The sequence below is a fragment of the Cebidichthys violaceus genome, unplaced genomic scaffold, assembly GCF_023349555.1.
Source record: "Cebidichthys violaceus isolate CVI_PGR_0920_01 unplaced genomic scaffold, fCebVio1.0.p SCAF_65, whole genome shotgun sequence".
NCBI classification, from domain to species: domain Eukaryota; kingdom Metazoa; phylum Chordata; class Actinopteri; order Perciformes; family Stichaeidae; genus Cebidichthys; species Cebidichthys violaceus.
In genome coordinates, this window is record NW_027176872.1 from 553,072 (window position 1) to 572,401 (window position 19,330).

General features: G+C 41.3%; 1 protein-coding gene across 1 annotated transcript in view; it reads right to left on the reverse strand.

The window, feature by feature from the left end:
• Positions 1-297: 297 nt before the first annotated feature.
• LOC137890496 (IgGFc-binding protein-like) overlaps positions 298-19,330 on the reverse strand; it is a 35,554-nt gene continuing 16,521 nt past the window's right edge. Inside the window, exons 19-35 of the mRNA XM_068734598.1 lie at positions 16,647-16,835; positions 15,971-16,410; positions 14,775-14,893; positions 14,184-14,380; positions 13,765-13,903; positions 13,249-13,431; positions 10,820-10,965; positions 8,336-8,682; positions 7,265-7,488; positions 6,425-6,566; positions 5,973-6,309; positions 5,150-5,266; positions 4,356-4,454; positions 3,223-3,418; positions 2,272-2,535; positions 1,990-2,132; positions 298-1,012 (exon numbers count right to left, since the gene is read on the reverse strand). Coding sequence (XP_068590699.1) covers positions 809-1,012; positions 1,990-2,132; positions 2,272-2,535; positions 3,223-3,418; positions 4,356-4,454; positions 5,150-5,266; positions 5,973-6,309; positions 6,425-6,566; positions 7,265-7,488; positions 8,336-8,682; positions 10,820-10,965; positions 13,249-13,431; positions 13,765-13,903; positions 14,184-14,380; positions 14,775-14,893; positions 15,971-16,410; positions 16,647-16,835 — 3,486 coding nt within the window. The 3' untranslated portion in view covers positions 298-808. The remainder of the gene's footprint in view (positions 1,013-1,989; positions 2,133-2,271; positions 2,536-3,222; positions 3,419-4,355; positions 4,455-5,149; positions 5,267-5,972; positions 6,310-6,424; positions 6,567-7,264; positions 7,489-8,335; positions 8,683-10,819; positions 10,966-13,248; positions 13,432-13,764; positions 13,904-14,183; positions 14,381-14,774; positions 14,894-15,970; positions 16,411-16,646; positions 16,836-19,330) is intronic.

Genomic DNA, 19,330 nt, shown 5'->3' on the forward strand with positions numbered 1-19,330 from the left:
CTCACGACTTGTCCGCTTTAATGTGGAATAAATGTATATAGCCTTTATTAGATTTGAAAAATGCATCATGTCAAATATAGCAGTGGCAAGTACATTTCCCTCTAAAATGTAGTAAAGCACAAGTATAAAGCAGCGTGTAACTTGTAGTACTCCGGTCCAGCACTGCAGGTGTCTTCATTATAACAGTGGACCTGCTCAGCGATCAGTATCTCAGTACATAATTTTTAGAATAGAGTAGAAATGATGCACGGTAATGGTCAATATGCATGTGGGTCAATCACAGACACAACAGACGGGGAAGTTGCTGACATGCGTTTAATGATCATTAGAAAAGAATTGATTAGTAAAGACTGAAATGTACTGTATATGTGTTAGAAGTGACTTACAAACATTACATACTGTAATCATCCACAGTTACAACAATCACTGTTGCATACTTTACACTCCTATTCCTACATTAATGTTCAGTTTTTGTCAAAACTGTTTTAGGAACAACAATTTAAAAATACTCTGTATAAATTTGAAGCAAAAGTGCTGGCCAATCATTTGATTGCACTTTAAAAAATAGGCTGTTTCATTTAGACTGTTTATTGAATTACTGCAGAAAACATGCTATATTGTGAGCGAGATATGAAATGGCTTATGAAGAATATAGATAGAAGAATTTTGCCAGAACAACTAGATTATCTGTAGCTTGTGTATCTGAATACAGCTGTTAGAAGTATAATGATAGCTTACAGTATAAACACAACATTGCTGGGTATATTCTTAGATGAAGAGAAGATGAAGTTCTACATTGGTTTCCGTTCTATCCTGCGGTGTAGCAACCCCTCACTCCCTTCCGCACTCCACAGCTTTCCTTTCCTGTGCAGGGTTTGTCCTGACAGGCCACCATCCCACGGTGGCATCTACACAGGCGCTGGCAGTCAGAGTCAGCGTAGAACTTCTCACCAGACACAATGTACCGACCGTTGACGTTGCAGCCGCACTGAGCCAGCGGCACACAGCGATCCTGGAAGGTCAAAGTTCAGTCAGGACACTGTCACTGTGTTACAAGACCCTTCTGAATGCAACTATCGGGCAGCCTACATTGCCAGGCTTAGGTATTGGCAAATATGAAGTTAAACTCCAATTTCATTTTTGACCCCTGTGGAATATCAAAACCCAGACTTTAAACTCAAATTTAGTCGCTGAATCTTTGTTGAAACAGTTTCGGATCTCTGTGCCAGGACCACAGTTTGCCAAAGTCTCATTATTTTAGGTCCACAGCTTTGCCTGTAAATTTTTTTTACATGCTGTCCCAACCATCTTCCAAAAGACTTAACGTACTCAGTTCTCTATGTTGACCCTTATAGTAAGGATGCAATATCCAAAACACATAATGTAATTCAAAAAAAGATCCGGTATACATGGGATCAAACTAAAGCTATCTGAGGAATGGATATTGGAGAAACTATTCTGGGAGAAGTTTTGGAAGATACAACTTTGCGTATTCGCACCTCTTTTTTCTGTATTGCACACGGTGTAATTTGGTTCAAAATAGTACATTGGTTACATGAATCCAATGATAAATTATATAAACAAGATATAAACAAGATCTATCTTAATCTTGCTCCTAAATGTCAGTATTCCCCAGTTTCCTGGGTCATATGTTTTGGTCGAGTCACTAACCACTTCTGCACTTCTGTTTTTAATTCACTGAAATTTTGTAAACATGAGTTTATGGTCTCAATCTCTAGTTTCAAGTCTTCTTCAATACAGCATGATGTTCATTAAGTAAATTATGGTCCATTTAGAGTCAAATAGACCATAAATCAGGGTATGATTTAGGGCAGACTTACTGTGCATTTTAGCATTTTATCCATGAAACAGCATCTGATTCAAGGTTTTTAAACTTTTTTTGCCAGAGGACAACCTTGGCCTTTCCTTTTTTGATGAAAGTCATGTGTCACTGTAATTGAAGAAGGCCGGGGCAGTGTGGAGGATTACCTGACTCAGCAGGTAACCGGGGTTACACATACAGCCCTCGCTGGGCGGGGTCTCACAGTTGGCGGGTGGAGATTTAGAGATGCAGCTGGCCGGACATCCAGGAGCCGTGACACTGTACATACTGTTAGCTGAACACTTCATCCCTGTGACACACACACACACACACACACACACACACACACACACACACACACACACACACACACACACACACACAGAATAGCACTCAGATCACAAACACAAATACAAGAAAAGTCACATTATCTGTCACAGAGCGCTTACAGCAGAAGTGCCTCTTCCGCCATGACTTCACGCAGCCTCCCTTTCTCTGACACTCCTCCACGTAGTCACTGATGATGCTGCAGGCCGCTTCCTGTTGACCTTCATTAAGCACTATGTCATAGACGCAGTCGGCATGGTACTGCTTGGAATCTACTCGGCCTATGCAGTCATTCATGGGTCCGTCCTTTGCTGTCATGACATCACAGACCGACGTGTAGGCGGGTGGTTTGAAGTTGGGGGGGAGCGGCTGAGCGCAGTCTTTACCTGGCAGCACAAAGGCATCAATAGAGACATGGTCACATTACATGTCACTCAAACAGCTGATATCATCTGCCATTGATAAAGGCCTTATGCAATGAATGGGGTCGGTGAGCACCAGCTATGAGAAGCATGGTAATCTTTACATAAATGATAACTAATGATGGCTAAAATGGCTAATAATTGTGATTTGTTTATTTGCAGAATGCTTTTTTAACCTTATAACTGAATCCATTCATAGTGTGAACGACAGTGCAGATCAATTGTGCACCCTTAGTGCCCCTCCAACCAGGTCCACCCGAGTAAGATTGCCATCGTGACTTGATATGACACTGATGTGTAAAATTGGCTAGTTAATATCTTCTGATATAGAGTCCATGGTTAATAAAAAAAGTTCCTGAGAGATAAATATACACATTTTCTTTCATGGTCTTTCATGCACATAAATAAATACCAATATTCCAATACAACTTCTGTCTTTGACTAAACAAAGGTGTTTCTCTTTCATTTCAGCACCAGGTGTTTATAAATTATAAAGACTTTAACCTCGGTAATTGAGACATTTTTCTCCAAATATTACCCCCTCCCCCAACTCCATAACAATTATTTAGTTTACCTACAATGGCCCTAAAAAAGGCACTAACGATGCAGAGCACAATAGTGAAGATAAATAGCACAGCATCAGCTGCTTACAGTCACGGGAGCAGCCCTTCACGTCCGCCACCCACTGGCTCTGTCCAAACTCATTGGCGTTGGAAGCCAACTTCCCATTAGGCAACATGAGGTCATCAGCAGGGTCACCATTGAAGTTTCCACAAAGGCCGTAGATTGAGTTGTGATAACTAGTCGCCAGGTCCACCCTCACTGCACTCGCAAAGTCAAAGGAGACCTTTAACAATGTGAATATAAAAGGAAAGTTATATCAAAGTTCAAGCTGAGACATATTGGCAGGCATTAAGAGTACCACTACACATCACTGAAACAGACTATGAATGCCGTTAAGGAGGTCTCTAACATTTTTCAAATTTTAATCTGGAGGGGAGTTAGACACTGTTCATTTGCATGTATTACACATTCTTAACGATACAAAGCTGGTTAGAAATCAACAAACTTTCCCTTTAAGCACATAAATGAGCGATTTGAAAATATTTAAGAACTTATTACATTCTATAAACACATTCATTTATAAGTCCTCATCATCCATACCTTTGGAAATAATCACCTTATTAGCTTATTGCTTCCCTTCTTCGTATTAAAATGTCTTGTAACAGAGTTAGTTACAACATTACTTTTAGAGGCCTTGTGTTCTGTAATTCGCTCTTTAAAATCGAAATTAAATTAAACTGGCCCTGTTAATCCATTAAGATCACATCCCCGTACTGTATGCAAAAAAATCCATGAATCTTTTCTTCCATTTCTTCAATAATGTTATGACATCCGTCCATCAATCAACCTGCAACTTTTAGCGACCAAAGAGATGTGTGAGGAGCCACAGTCCTCTGTAGCGCCGTATATTCTGAAATACTGTGTTCACTGGGTCATAGGTCACATTACAGAAGCTGAAGACGCTCTAACATCCGTTTCACTGTGACTATAAGAGAACGTGGCTACAATCCAAAATGTGTTCACAACTAAATTGTTCTTAATACTAGAAGTGTTGACCTACTGTTTTTATGCATGCAGCCAAGGTACTCACGGTACTTGTAACACGTGTAGTCAACGCAATATGTTTTGATGGCCCTAATCACATTAAAGTTAAGACAAAGGTTGACTAAAATGTTTTATAGATACTTTATGAATGGCGGTGTATGCTTTGGTGTTTATACCTTCAGAAAGTTGGTCTCAAGGATAGCCAGTCTGTGTCTCCTATAAACCTGGACCAATGACTGATTGGAGAAGGGTAGGTTGTTGTCAAGCCCGTCAATCTGCAGAAAATACACACACACACACACACACACACACACACACACACACACACACACACACACACATTGGGTTATGCGTTGTATTTGTACTTCTACTTCCCATGCTGGGGGCAATATTAGCTCATTGCTTAAATATTGGTAAGTAACAGGAAATGTTAGTAGAGAAATGCCACAGATATGTTTCAGATGATTTGGAAACAATGTCATCATGACATAGTTTGTCCAACAGAGAGCAGTACCAACTGTATTTTTAAATATCCCTGTTATTACCAGGCAGCAACCTCCAGGTCTAAAAAGTGAACCAATGCTGCAGTGCAATTAACTTGCATTCTTTCTACTGGCCATCAGGGGGCGACCGCTCTTGTTGCAAAAAGAAGTCTGATTCTATAGAAGTCTATGAGAAAATGACCCTACTTCTCACTTGATTTATTACCTCAGTAAACATGAGGGAATTCAGCCGATGGGCCTTGTACGGCCATGTTTTTGCAGGTCACACATGCGCTGCATGATAGTTTATGTGGGCACACAGCGGCACAGACAGAAACGTCCCAACCACACAGTCAAAACAAATCGCAAGAGTAACGTCAGGCAAAAATGTACTCCATGTTTGATCACACTGCAGCCCTCAGAGAAGGTGTGTGTGTGTCTGTGTGTGTGTGTGTGTGTGTGTGTGTGTGTGTGTGTGTGTTCCTCACCAGCACTCTGCCTGGGTCGTCCACTGACAGCGTGTACGTGTTGCCATAGACATTAACAGTCACCACTTTAGCGTATGACACTCTCTTGTTGCCACGGTTGTTATTCTCCAGGATGACCTGCAATTCACCGAAAGAGGAGTAGAGAGGACCGATAGGAGGAAAAGGAAACAAATCCAATGGATGATTTAGTTAGGATATATGAAGCAAATCTATGTTTTTCGATGTACAGGTACAAGAAAGGAGTCTTTTTTCTCAGATCTTTAACGAAAGTAAAAGCAGAAATATCCCCATTTAAAAATACTCCGTTACAAGGAAAATTCCTACATGTAAAATATCACTAAAAAGCACAAAAGCATCATCATCAAAATGTACTTAAAAGAGTGTCAGTGATATGGAAGTTATTGAAGAAATCTCATCTCGAAGAATCGGTAATCTCTTTTAAATGACTTCTTAAAACACATTTTTATAGACTGGCTTTTATGTGGTGTCGTTGCTTTTCTGTTTTATTTTTATTTGTTGATTTTACTAAATTATTTTACAAAATGATTATTATTATTATTTATTTTATTTATTTCTCAGTTTATTTTTATCGTATCAACTGTCTCACTGAGCTTTCTCTTGTTATTATTACCTTGCTTTTTCTGCTTTGTCTGTCAAAGTGCTATATAAATAAATTATTATTATTATTATTTTCCCAAATCAAACTCCTGTTTCTGTGTTGATTTCAATTTGCACAATCTATTGTGTAAATGTAAAGAAGCGTCCCAGTGGACGTGTGGTGGAGACCTTCATGGTGCACTGCATTGTTTGGTGCTCAGCTCACCTCAAAGGGTGTCAGACCCGTGGTGTCTGCACGCACACTGACCAGCCTGTAGACACAGTTGCCCTGGAAGTCGAACTTGCGTCCATCGAAGGAGCTGAAGTGCGGATCTCCGCGTGCGCTGCAAGTCTCAAAGCTGACTGGGTAGCAGTCTTGGACCCCGTTCACGACGCCGCACTTCTCTCCGGTTCGACAGCCTGTCCGCTCGCATTTCACCTTTTGTGTCGCCGCGTCACACACACATTTCTCCTCACACAGCGAGTCGGCCCAGAACGTCACACCCGGTTGGTAGTAACGGCCGTTGTAGCTACAGCCGCAGCCCTTCTCCCTGATAACACACCTGACAGAAGCAAAGACACCCAGAACAAAAGGATGTCAATCTGAGCGCAGGGACGAGGTCAGTACGGAAGACATTAGTCAGGAACGAGGGGGGGGGGGGGGTACATTATACCCACTTTTGACCACTCAGCACATATCCCGGGTCACAGAAACAGCCTTCCACACAGACCTTAGGGCAAATGTCCGGCTGAGCACCACAGGTGGGGGGACACGCCGAGCCGCACAGCTTGTATTGGCTGTGGGCTGGACACTCAATAGCTGGAGGCACAACAACAAGAGCAGGGAAAAGTTTAGAAGATGGACGGACAGAGAGAAGGAGGAGCGCGGGGCTATCCCACACAGTGACCTCTCGAGCCGAAGCACATTCAAAACATCATTTTAAAACTATTCTATCCAAGTTTTGACCTTTTTAAATTGTAAATTTATGCAGATTTATTCATGCCATGCATTAATCCAGAATTATATTAATTTCGAAATATCTCAGCACCAAACCATTGGAAACCAATGGACAACCTGTAACGGATGCTCACGAATTAATACAAAAAAAAAACCTCATCTGAAAAGGACCAGAGGAAAGGATGGACGGATGCAGAATTGGCTTAGATCCACTTGGGTATCAGACATATTGGGATACAGACCAGAGACCTGGAGCTATACAATGGGACACCCCTCATGTAACTATTTCCTATTTCATCAGACTAAATGTAATTTAGTATAATAAATTACCTTGGGTCAAGGTGGGTCAACTGAAAGCACCTGTGAAGACCTCTAGTCAATAAAGATATATATATATATATATATATATATATATATATATATATATATATATATATATATATATATATAGAGTCAGCCTTAAGTTTTAATTTAGAACATTGAAGACACTTCACAAGTCAGTGACTTCACGTCTGTCTGTAGTGTTTCAGTCTACATAAATGTACTGTGTGTAAACTCACAGCAGTTGCTCAGTTGTCTCCATGCCAACACAGACGCTCCCATCTCCTGGCACTCTGCCATGTAGCTGCTCAGGGCCTCACACAGTACCTCTTTCCGTCCTTCATTGACGCAGACGTCATACAAACAGTCTGACACAACCTTTGCTACTGACATGCTACCATGGCAACCAGAGAAAGGCCCCTTTTTGTCGCTCATGATTCCACAGTACTCTGGACCAGTGTACCTGAGGAGGAGCAAAGGGGTTTATCGTCAGCTCACTCATATGAAAGTACAAATAATAATTAGTGCATTTACTCAAGTTCTGTACTGAAGTACAATTTTGAGGTACATGTACTTGAGAATTTCCATTTTAATGCTACTGTAATTTTCTACTCCACTACATCCGTTATCCGTCTCCTGTACTACTGTCAGAATATAGTGAATAGCTTATAACTCACTTATTATGATCCAATAATATCATATATATTATTCTGAAAAGGACCATTCTGCATAATGACTTACTTTTGTTACTTAAAGTATATTTTGATGCTAAAACTTATGTACTTTTGCTTAAGTATTATTTGGAATGCAGGACTTTGACTGTGCTTTCGGTTTAGTGCTAATTATCAGATGTTAAGTAAAAGTAGCAGATAATCTTTTGTCATAAACTCAAACTCCAAAAATCCACACATACCCCTTCATCATATATTCCCCAAAAATATTGTGTTATAATCGGTTTAACACAACAGTGACATCTATACAAAAAATACTGGGTATTGAAAGGAGACATATTATGCTAATTTTCAGGTTCATACTTGTATGTTGGGTTTCTTCTAGAGCATGTTTACATGCTTTAATGTTAAAAAACACCTTATTTTTCTCATTCTGTCTTTCTGAATATACCGGTATTCATCCTCTGTCTCTTTAAGCCCCCCTCCAAAAACAGCTGTGTGCGTTTCTCTGTGGATTGAGTTTTCACAGTAAAAAGCAACTAGACCTTCTTTACAATCAAAAAAAAGACCTGTAAATCTCACTTTCAACAAAATGAGACCTTTAAGTTACTGTAAAACTCAATGTTACTATAACATTACTTTATGCGGTCCTCCTCCGAGCACTGAGGACACTCGTCCTCACAGTAATGGTAACAGAATGGGTCGTAGTCTTCGATGCTCCATGTCCCTGCCCACTGTGTCACGTTAACAGCTGGGCTGCCGTCGGCGGTTGTCAGGTCATCCTCCTTGTCGCCGTTGTAGTTGCCACAGAGCCCAGCGACATTACCATAGTAGCTGCTGCTGATGGACACCATGACGAGTGTGGACCAATCAAAAGTAACTTCGACGCCAAAATCACTCCGGAGTGTGCCTCTAATTCCAGATTGTGTTATGGAGATGCGGCCTTCTTCAAGACTGACAGGAAGCTCCGACCTTATACCATCCACCTGGAGAGAGAGGGAGAGACACGGTGGTGATGAAATCAAATGTTTATTGTATGATGATGATTTAGCGCTGCTGCCACCTGACTTTGGGCATGTTCGAAATATTCTGCCATCCTTGGGCCTTAAAAATAAATGTCAATAAAACTAAAGTATTTCATTAATTGAAATATCATCAACAGCAAATTTGGAATTGGTTGCGAAATAACTAAAAGAAAAGGTAAAAGGCGCATTTTACGCCTCAAAAAGCTGGCTTAAAACATATTCAAGGCAGTTATTAAACCAATCATATATAAGGTGGTGAAATTTGGTATTCTGATTTGCGGCTTTGTTCTCACTAACGCCCGTCCCGCTCTCCATTCATTCTCTAGCTCACTCAACTACCGTTAACACTCTATCTCTCTATCTCCCTCACTCGTTTAGCCGGAGAGAAGGGGCGAATTCTGAATGCTGTGTTAAAACCTCTTAAACTCTAGCCCTATTTTTAGGCGTCTGCTCGAAAATTGCATACCCATACTAAAAAGAGTGTATTCCTCTAACTACAAGGTGTATTTTAATAGTTTTGATGTTATAATAAAGGTAACACTTGTGAGATTCGTTCAGTTGTGTAAATATCAGTGTATATGTTACTGGTTAAGAGTAAATGAAGATGGCACACAGCTCAAATTGAAAAGTGTCAGGTTCGCCTGAAAAAAAAAGCACTTTTATTGTTATTATGTTTTTAAAATGATGCAGCTGACTCTCCCAAATCATAGCACAACATGTGAAAAGTCTCTCTGCATGACTTTGACTTTGATAAAGTGAAGCAGAACAAACTTAGAGAGGTTTTAGTACAGAGAGGTCAGGCAAGGTCAAGCAAAATTGTCATTTTGGAACCAGCTGTTCCAGCTGTTCCATTGTAATTTGATATACTGTATAAGAATATATTTCACTTGTTTTTCACTAATAGTGTTCACTCTATCCAAATACAGCTGTTTGGCATCATTTTGAGAGCCTGAATCCTCTCTGAGCCTGTTTCTGTCTGTCATCCATGGGATTTTCTCGTCTGAATTCCACTTTCTATGTGTCTGTGAGGACCTATCTCAGCCTATGATTGGTCGATTTCAGTCAATGAACCCTCCTTCGACGCGTCAGAGTCCATACAATTGAAGGGAGACCTCGTGGGTTTGATTGACACAATCGTTAGCCAGTCAGAATTAGAAACGTGGCGCCCCTCCTGAAGCATAAAAAACGATTCGCCGAAAGTCAAAACCCTTTCCCAAGGTCCCCTAGTTAGACAGACACTTGTTTCTACCCGGGAACATTTCAGAGAAACACAAGATATACAGTACGTAGAACACACAACTGGGCAACTGCTGTGAGTTTACACACAGTACATTTATGTAGACTGACAGCTCTGTAATGGTTTCACAGAGAGAAATTCTGAAGATATCTCTGGAATCTGTGTCGAATTCTCTTGCTTTTTGTTATCTCGATTGTCCGTGTCAGCATTTAGCTTTGTGTTTGTATGTCGGAGAGGAGTGCATAGCTCGCTGAGTCATGGCGAAAAATATGTGATATTGTGTTAAATCTTCAAGTTGATTATATTAGTTGTGTAGAATTATGTTTGGAGTTTGTAAAAATGGCTTAGATTATAGTATTACCCAGACTTTTGTTTTAATCTGGTATATAACATGTATACATGCATTATATTCGCTCTGGATAAGTGCATTTTTTTCGACGGTATTATGCTACGCATATGCAGGTTTTAACAAACAGCCACCTACATGTTTTACTTTTAAAACATGCAACTCTTGTTCATCTCAGTACGTAGCTTTAAAAAGCTAAGACAAACAGAAAAGAGTCTCCTCCACGAATTCACTAGCTGTCAACCCAACGTCACGCCTAATGTGAGTTGTTGTGTTCCCCAACGATCCCAAGAAACGGTATTTTAGAAAGTACAATGTCATCATTACTTACTGCAATGATTGCTGGCACAACCAAAATAGGTTTAAAAAACATTTAATATGAATAATAATATAATTATAATAATATAATTGTGTCAATGAAAAAGATAGAATCCGATTGATTTCCAGTGTAACTAAGAATTGTGCATGAAAGTTTGATGGTGTTGACACAGCCCATGTATTGAAGTAAGACCCACCAATATGAAGCCTCTGTCGGTGGTGGGAAGGGTTATCTGGTGGCCCAACATCTCCACAGTGGCTGAACGCACAAAGGAGCCGTCAGGGTTCCCACGGAGCTCATTCTTGGTGATCACAGTTACTTCTGGCAGGGAGGGGTCAAGACCTGAGAAAGTCAGAATAATTCATGTTTAACGCTAGCAAGACAGCGTGTCAACTTTACAACAACTGCTTAATGTGACATGCAGTCTTTTAGTTCACAAACGTTGGCTGGTTGATTGGAAATATTCATTACACAACCAGCATCCCTTCCATCTTGATGTCAAAAAACTGCTACCTGCTAACAGGTAGCCTAGTAGTTAACAAAAAGTGTAAAAGTTAATTATTCATATATGTTTTTGTGTGTGTAGTATCCCATTCAAGACAACACAATGGGGCAATAGTAAAATCAAGCAATGATAAATGTTAATTTTGTCATTAATTCAATTTGAATGCAAAAACGCCTGTGAAATTACGCATAGCTGGTGCACTGGGCTGCAGGTAGGGGTGTCACTTTATACATGTATTGACGATAACCGGGACATTTGAAGCTACAATGGGGAACTTTCTTTTTGTGTTGATTTTGGCGGTCCCTGTGGACAAAAGGGGTAGTGTCTCAGAGCGCCAGTGTCCCTAGAACAGTGATTTTCAACCGCTGTGCCTCGGCACACCAGTGGGCCGTGAGAGATCGTCAGGTGTGCCGTGGGAAAATGTCCAATTTCACTTAATCAGTCAAAAAAACATGTAGTTGCTGCAAATAATTTGCCATTGTTGAGCGTCTGAGCCTGCAATATAGTGGCTGGCTAAGTTATAAATACTCTTCCATCCCAGTGGGTGACAGTAGGTAGTGCAAGACGGTAGAATTAAATGTCGCGTGGGAGAGGTTGCGGTGACAAGACGAACAGCGATGGAGAAATATTTGAAAAGGAAAAAGCCAGACTCTGAACTGGGCCCTGGACAACATTCTAACCCAGATGAAAAGCCTAGTAAGGATCAACAAATTGAGAGACTTGCCATTAAACTTTCAGCATTTAACAGACATGTCAAACTCAAATATTCCGACCCTCGATACAATCATATCATAACTGGCCCACCACACCACAGAGCTCCGGGGCGAAACGTGGCGATGTTAACTGTCCTTTTTGTGCGACATAACGACGCATGTCACTGCGCTAAACCTCCAGCTTCAGGGACGGGGACGTGTGATCACAGCCATGTGTGATGCCGTGAGAGCTCTCCAAGCCAAGCTGTGCCTGTGGGAGACTAGATGTGCAGCAAGGAAACATTGGGTCGCTTTCCGTGTTTCCAAACCGTGTTTCCACCGTTCCCGACTGCACATTTTGCTGATAAACTGGGCGCACTTGGCACAGAGTTCACCCAGCGATTTGTCGACTTTGCAGTTCATACATTTTAATTTGAACTGCTCAGCAATCCTTTTGCAGTTGACGTGGAAAGAGCACCTGTGCACATCCAAATGGAGCTGATAGACCTCCAGTGTAATGACACACTCAAGGCAAAGTATGACTCTGTGGGCGCGGCACAGTTTCCAAGCTTCATCCCCGAAACGATGCCTCAACTCCGGCTACATGCTGCTCAAATGCTCTGCATGTTTGGAAGCACATACCTGTGTGAGCAGCTTTTCTCTGTGATGAAGATGAACAAAACCCCACACAGGAGTCGTCTCACTGATGCACACCTTCACTCCATCTTTAGGGTTTCCACAGCACAGAACCTAACCCCAGACATTAATGAACTGGCAGCCAAGAGAAGATGCCAAACATCTGGCTCTGGTAGTATGCATAAAAGAATGTAGCCTACCTAAACATGTATTCTTCTTGCACTTTGTCCAATATCCCTTCTATCCTGTCTATTAAATGTTGACCCCATTTGGCCCTCAACATAGTCCCAATTTTTAATGTTGGCCTTCTCTGTGATTGAGTTTGACACCCCTGGCATATATGCTGTATTATGCTAAAAGGTGTCATTTTGTAACTTTTTTGGTTGTTGGTGTGCCGCGGGATCTTTTTAATGTAAAAAATGTCCCGCGGCTCAGAAAAGGTTGAAAAACACTGCCCTAGAAAACCTCTCATTTCTCAGTGGATCCAAGAGGTGATGTCAACGTCGAAGCTAAAAAGGATCAAGTGTGTGACCTGGTCTCTGTTTGTTTGTAATGATGAGGCCCTTTCATTTCCTTTAAATGAATAAGTTGCAAATGATGTACATACTGTATATACTGAGGTTCTGGAATACAATGTATTGAGATATGTCTGGCAACTCCCTCCTCGCAAGACGCTCTGCATTATTTTGACCACAGAGTTGTATTTCATTGTTACTTAAGAAAACTGTGGTGCTGTGTGAACCCCGAGCAGAGCAAACAAATAGATATCTCTGTGTTAAGGTAACTGCAAACCTGTGGTGTTGACGAGGACGTAGGTGCAGGTTCCCTGGAACGAGTAGCTGAAGTCGTCAAACGATTTGTAGTGCGGGTCGCCGGTAGCCCAGCATAAGGCCTTGGAATCAGGAACACACACTCCTTGGCCCTCTGACACCTCACAGTGCTCCTTCACCCTGCACTTAACTTCCGCACAAGGGTCTGGAACACATACAGTATCAGCATTAATCAATTATTACTATGAGTCTAAAAATGTATAACTCAAGTTGAGAGAAATATTGGTTATAAATTTAAACATACATGGGTGAACAAAACAAAAAGGTCTTGGCTCTTGGAAGCTAAAAGAACAAATCCATTATATTGAAGAGAAGGCAGACATCTCTTCTGCAGTTAAATTACTGCAGAAGAGATTTTTAATCTCTTTTTTTTGTCAGAGCATTTAATAAATATTGATTGCTGTCGGACAAAATGGTTTTTGAAGATGATTGCCAACCCTATCTTTAAAAGATCCCAGTCACTCAGCAAGTATTTTACCTGTAGAGTAGCAGCCAACGGTTCCATCCCTGTTGCGACACTCCTCATCCTCTTTGCAGCTTGTGGAGTTGCAGCTGAATTGTCCAGACTGGCAGACACAGCGCTTCGAACAGTCCTCCAGTAATACTGATTTACCGGTCTGAAAAGAGTCACTTATGCATTAGATAGAATAGATGGCCACTGGTATGCTTAACATAGAAGATCCTATTAAGATAAACGTGCATGTCAATAATGTATCATATTAACCCGGGATCATTGGACCTTGTTTTTCTGTAGTAGTGTTACTTATTTTCATAACGCATAACCCTGTTCACCTCACCTCATGTCACTGACACACGGTAATAATGGTGAGCTGTGTAGAACATTTAATTTGAAATAAGCGTTACGATGAAGAAGCTGACGTGGACGACGGTGATTACCCCGTAATATTGTCCATCCACCACGCAGCCACATTCCTCTACTGGAACACAGCGGACTCCATCAGACAAGAGGTCGTCGTCACACTGGCAGCCCTCCTGGCACACTGGGCAGGGCTCGGACTCCTGCAGAGAGAAGCAGGTGGAGGAGCAGGAAGAGGTGCACAGCTCATAGTGACTTCCTGCTGGACACTTCACAGCTGCAAGAAGAAGAAAAAAACATGGTTTGTTAGGATTTCTGTTGCCTAAAATTCATGAATTGTAGCAGAGTTCCGGTTTTTAATAATCCGCAAGCTGAGGGCTGTAATTTGGCACATTTAGTCATGTGGCATTGTATTAGTGGATTTGATAAGTATTAGATTAGCATTATGTATTAAAGACACTGAGAGTGACAAGAAGAAGACAGAAAACACAACATGACAAGATAACAAATTAACAAAAGAAAACACATTTCACAAAGTATTTCATCCAATGTTGTTGTACTTTGCATCTCATGTCCACCATGCGATGCAGCATGGGAGAATAAACACATGCAAACAATAAGATAAGTCACATTTAGGAACAGCGAGCATCAGCCAATCAGATCAGACTTACGACAGAAAGTGTCGCTCCTCCATTCGCTTATCTTGGTGCCAGCAAGTTGACAAGCGGTGACATAATTCTGGATGTGACGACACAGGATGTCCGCGCCCCCTTTGTCTGTGGACATCTCCCTGAAAACAAAATTTCATTTAATTACAGAAAACAACAGAAACGGTCGTATCACAGATCTTCTTTTTGGTGAAAGATAATTCTGATTTTGGATCTTATTTTTGCAGTTTTGTCTCCCATTTCTATCATAATAATAACCCTAACCACTACGATTCTCGGCGGGGTCAAGAAATGTTAATAATCCCATATAGGAAAACAGTGTGGTACAGAAATTTATGGAATTGTTGAGAATTCAATAATTCTCGGTGGCCTGGCCCGCTGATTGGCCCAGAGTGTCAGGCCAATGTTAAGAATGCAATATGAAATGTGCAAATATAAGCAAAAACAATACGGGGGATACTACAGTGAGATTCCTGGTTGTTACAGTCCTGCAGTAAAAAAGGGCTAAGGACATCATGCTGAGTCACAGTAACGTCAAGCTGGAAACGCAGTTGAGACTTTTACACATCGGGGACGAGGAAAAGAAACAACACGAAAATGTTGCATCAAAACTATTCATATCAGCAGCGATGCAAATTTCATTTTGATTTCTTGCAGGCAAAGGACCAACTACCAGGGTCAGAGTAGCGTCTCGCAGTCTGTCTGAGCTAAATCGTTGTATAACCGGAGTTGCTCTAGGCTATTTTATTGAGGTTTCATTGAGCGAAAAGCTCGGAGGGAATTTTAGTTCCCCCTGTGAAACAGTTGTATATGTTGAGGGCTTTTATTGTGAAAGGTATAGAAGGAGCTGGTCAGCCTGGCCTTTGTCAAGGTTGATAGGAGATATAAAGTTTACCGTCTTGGTTTGGACTACGGAGACTCTGTTTTGTTGTACACTATAGTGTATGTTTTGGATGTGTCAGTACCACACAACGTGATTGGTTGATGCCTTTATTTGCGGTGGGAAAGCTCAGAAAAAAACCTTGCTCTGGAAGAAAATGGCCACTTTTTCGCCGTGTAATATTTGTGTTCTGTGTGAACATGTTCAAGACAAAAGCAAAAAAATATATTGAAGTGGGAATTAATCGCTTGAAAAAAATGCCCCTGGTGTGTAATGCCCTTGTAATGTGTACACTCTGACATAAGAGATATTTCCTTGCCTGACACAAGCATCGTAATCGGGGGTTGGCTTCACTGTTGTGTGGCAACCTGCAAATGGGCCCTGCTGGGCTTTGATGATGTTACAGGCCTTTTCAGCTTCTGGGCGCTTCTGTTCATCTGGCTCAGGGCAGGAAGCGGCACCACAGCCCGTGTCACAAGTAGTGTTGTCCTTCGTTATGACCCAGGCTGCTGATGTGTCTGCTGGCTTCTTGCCTGCTGTTAATGTCAGGTCGTCAGTCGGCTCACCGTTATAGTTGCCGCAGAGACCACGTGGCAAGCCGCCATAGGTGGACGGGATTTGTAGGAACACTCCCGCAACACTGTCGTAAGTCAGCTTCAGATCAAAGTCAGTTTCAATGATGATGTTGATGCCATTTTGATGTGCTCGCACTTGTCCGTCAGCCAGTGACACAGGAAGGGAGGCTCTGACGTCATCGACCTGAGACATCGGGGGTACAAATTATTTCATCACATTAGCTCTGTCCCACTTCAGGAGATACTGCATCCTTAGAAAGATCTACATTTCAACCAAATGGACTATAAAATGAATGAGACTTAGCTATGTTTCCATTAAGGCCAGAACATTGTGTTCACAAAGTTACCAGATGAGGTTGAGACAAGTGTAGTACCATGGCATATTGCTGGACAGTGTGTTCTAATACTGGTCAGTCATACCTTGATTTCCCAAACAACCCCGGTTTCCATAGTGATTTCCATGTCGTAAACCTTGAGCTCCACACTGTGAGAGACTTCGCCATCCTTACTGGTTTGCTGCCGTACAAACACAGAGAAGGCTTCCATCCCTCCTTCCTGCTCCTGCACTTCTGCCAAGTTGAACAAACAGTTTCCCCACAGAGGATAAGCCTAGAGGATGAAACAGAAGATATTCAAGGTTATGTCAGAACTTGCACAGTGATTGTCGACGCTATGAGAGCGGTGAGAGTGAATCAAAAAGGCAAAGTTTAGGGTCAGACAGCTAAACAGTGAGCTGAAAGTCAGTAGAAAGGAGAGAGGTCAACAGGAAGTTCAAAACCCATATGTCAAGGAACGCTTCCTATTAGTAAACATATGTTAGCTGGGCATAACATATCAGTCAGTGACGTGCGGTGAGGTTCGTGGCTACTACATAAGTCAGATTTACAAATATATGAACCCAATAGAGAAGCTTAAAAAAACGAGGCCTATTTTCAGGCCTCAGCTCGAAAAAAGACAGCCCATACGAAAGTGAGTGTAGCGAGTGTAGCGTTGCATTTTTTTTTTTTGATTCGATTTTTGAGATGTGTTGAGTCATGGAAATATCAGTATATATGTTACAGGTTAACATAAGATTAAGATGGAACACAGCACAACTTGGAAAATTCTAAACCTCGCTGGGGAAAAACAGCAATTTCAGTATATTTTTTTTTTAAATTATGGAAATCCAAGATTTAAAATATTCCCAGCTCTTATAACAACTGATAAAGGCTCTCTATACACATTTATACATAGATACAGTGAAGCATTCATAAAATATAGAGCATATAAAATTGCAAAACTGATGAAATATTCCAATATTTGAATAAAAAAATATTTTTTAAACTAAAAAACACTATATATCACTTCTATGTATCACTCCTGATGTTCAATGAATCAAAAGACAGAAGATTGGGCTTTTTTTGAGTGTTTTAAGCTCTTTCTAAGCCCTTTTTATGGTCATTTTACTGCTTCAGATTCAGCCCACTCTCTCTGTTTAGGGCTGTATCTCAGCCCCCCTTTCTCCGATTTTCACCATTGAGACCTCCTTCGAACCGTAGAAGCCAATAGAATTGCCTGGAATTGAAAGCTAGATGACACTATTAGCCAATGGGAATGATAAACGTCCCATCTGATGGCAGATCTGAAATCTAATTTGCTGAGCTTCCAACCCTCCCAAAAAGCCGAGGAGTGTCGGAGAGACACGAATCGAACTGATTCACACACAGCACATGCAGCTGGAACACAGAGTCGTGGAAGTACGGAGATATTTCATTTTTTCGCTGAGATTCGACCAAAAGCGAGTACAATATTCGATGAAAGCTGTGTGACTTTTTTGTGTTCGAAGATGAATATCTCTGCGATGGTTTACCGGAGAGAGAAATGGAGCATATGTCCGTAATCTCCGTCAAGCGGACATGCTTTTTCATGTGCATGTTGCATTGCATGTTCGTAGGTAGCACATTGCTAACGGACAGTAGCAGCTGTTTTCTCCGGTCTTTTCCAGTCATATCGAGTTATGATTTATGATATTTTGTTATTTGTTTGCTTAGCTGATGGAAGATGTGTTTGTCTCATGTAGAAGTGACCGAGTTCATGTTGTTCCCAGGACGCTGAGGTTTCTGCAGAACTATAACATCATTATATTCGTTCTTCGTGGGTTCTCTGCCAGTTACTTTTAACACAAAACTCTCTAAGTTTGTATGTACTACGTCCCCCAATTGGGGGACGCTCGGGCTTATATCACCATTCAATTGGCAGCTTGCACATTGACTACTGGTTGTTTTTCATATCAGCATTATTTACACACACATAGGTAAGGTACATATTTGATTCCACCGGGAGCGTGTGCGCCGCGATCTGCCCCACCGATCTGCCCCACCGGGAGCGTTTCAGAAGCGGAGCGCTCGCGGGCACCACCCGCGAAAATCATGAGATTCCGCGATAATCTGCGTAACAACCACGGATGTATAAAGAGAACAACAAACACATTAAAGGTTACTTTACCTGTCCGACGTTGAATTGCTGTTGATTTGTTCATATTTCCTTGTTTTTTTAGACTTTTTTAAGATTGGATATAGAATCTTACATTTTTGTGGTCAAAGAAAAATATAAGAAGAAGAAAAGTGTAGAAGAAGAGCAACGACAGAACAAGCATAAACCCGACCCGTGGGCTCTCGCACGCCCTCTTCAGTGAGGCAGAGGTACTGTTTGCCCCTCTGTGCTTTTTCACTGCGGTTTAATGTCAGATCAGCAACACTAAATATGTTCTACAGACGTGTAATACATTACCTATTCTATGTAAAGAAAGGACATATAATAAAAGTGTCTACAAATATTACAGTGGTGACAAACAATGAGAAAGCAAAAGGCACGCGCTCAACCCAGTTAGTGAGGGATTGCGCAATCTGAGGTGAGGCACAGCTCGTCGCTGCCTCACCTCACGTGTCTCCTCTGTTTGAACAGGACATGCGCTAATTCAGCGATTTTGATTATACAAATGCTTGAAATGATTAGAATCATACAGAAATTACATTTATAGAACAGATCAGTAGAGAAATATTAATATTAATTTTATTTTAGCATTATTTGTTTGCCTCCCCTGACCGCACGTCCCTGATATCAGT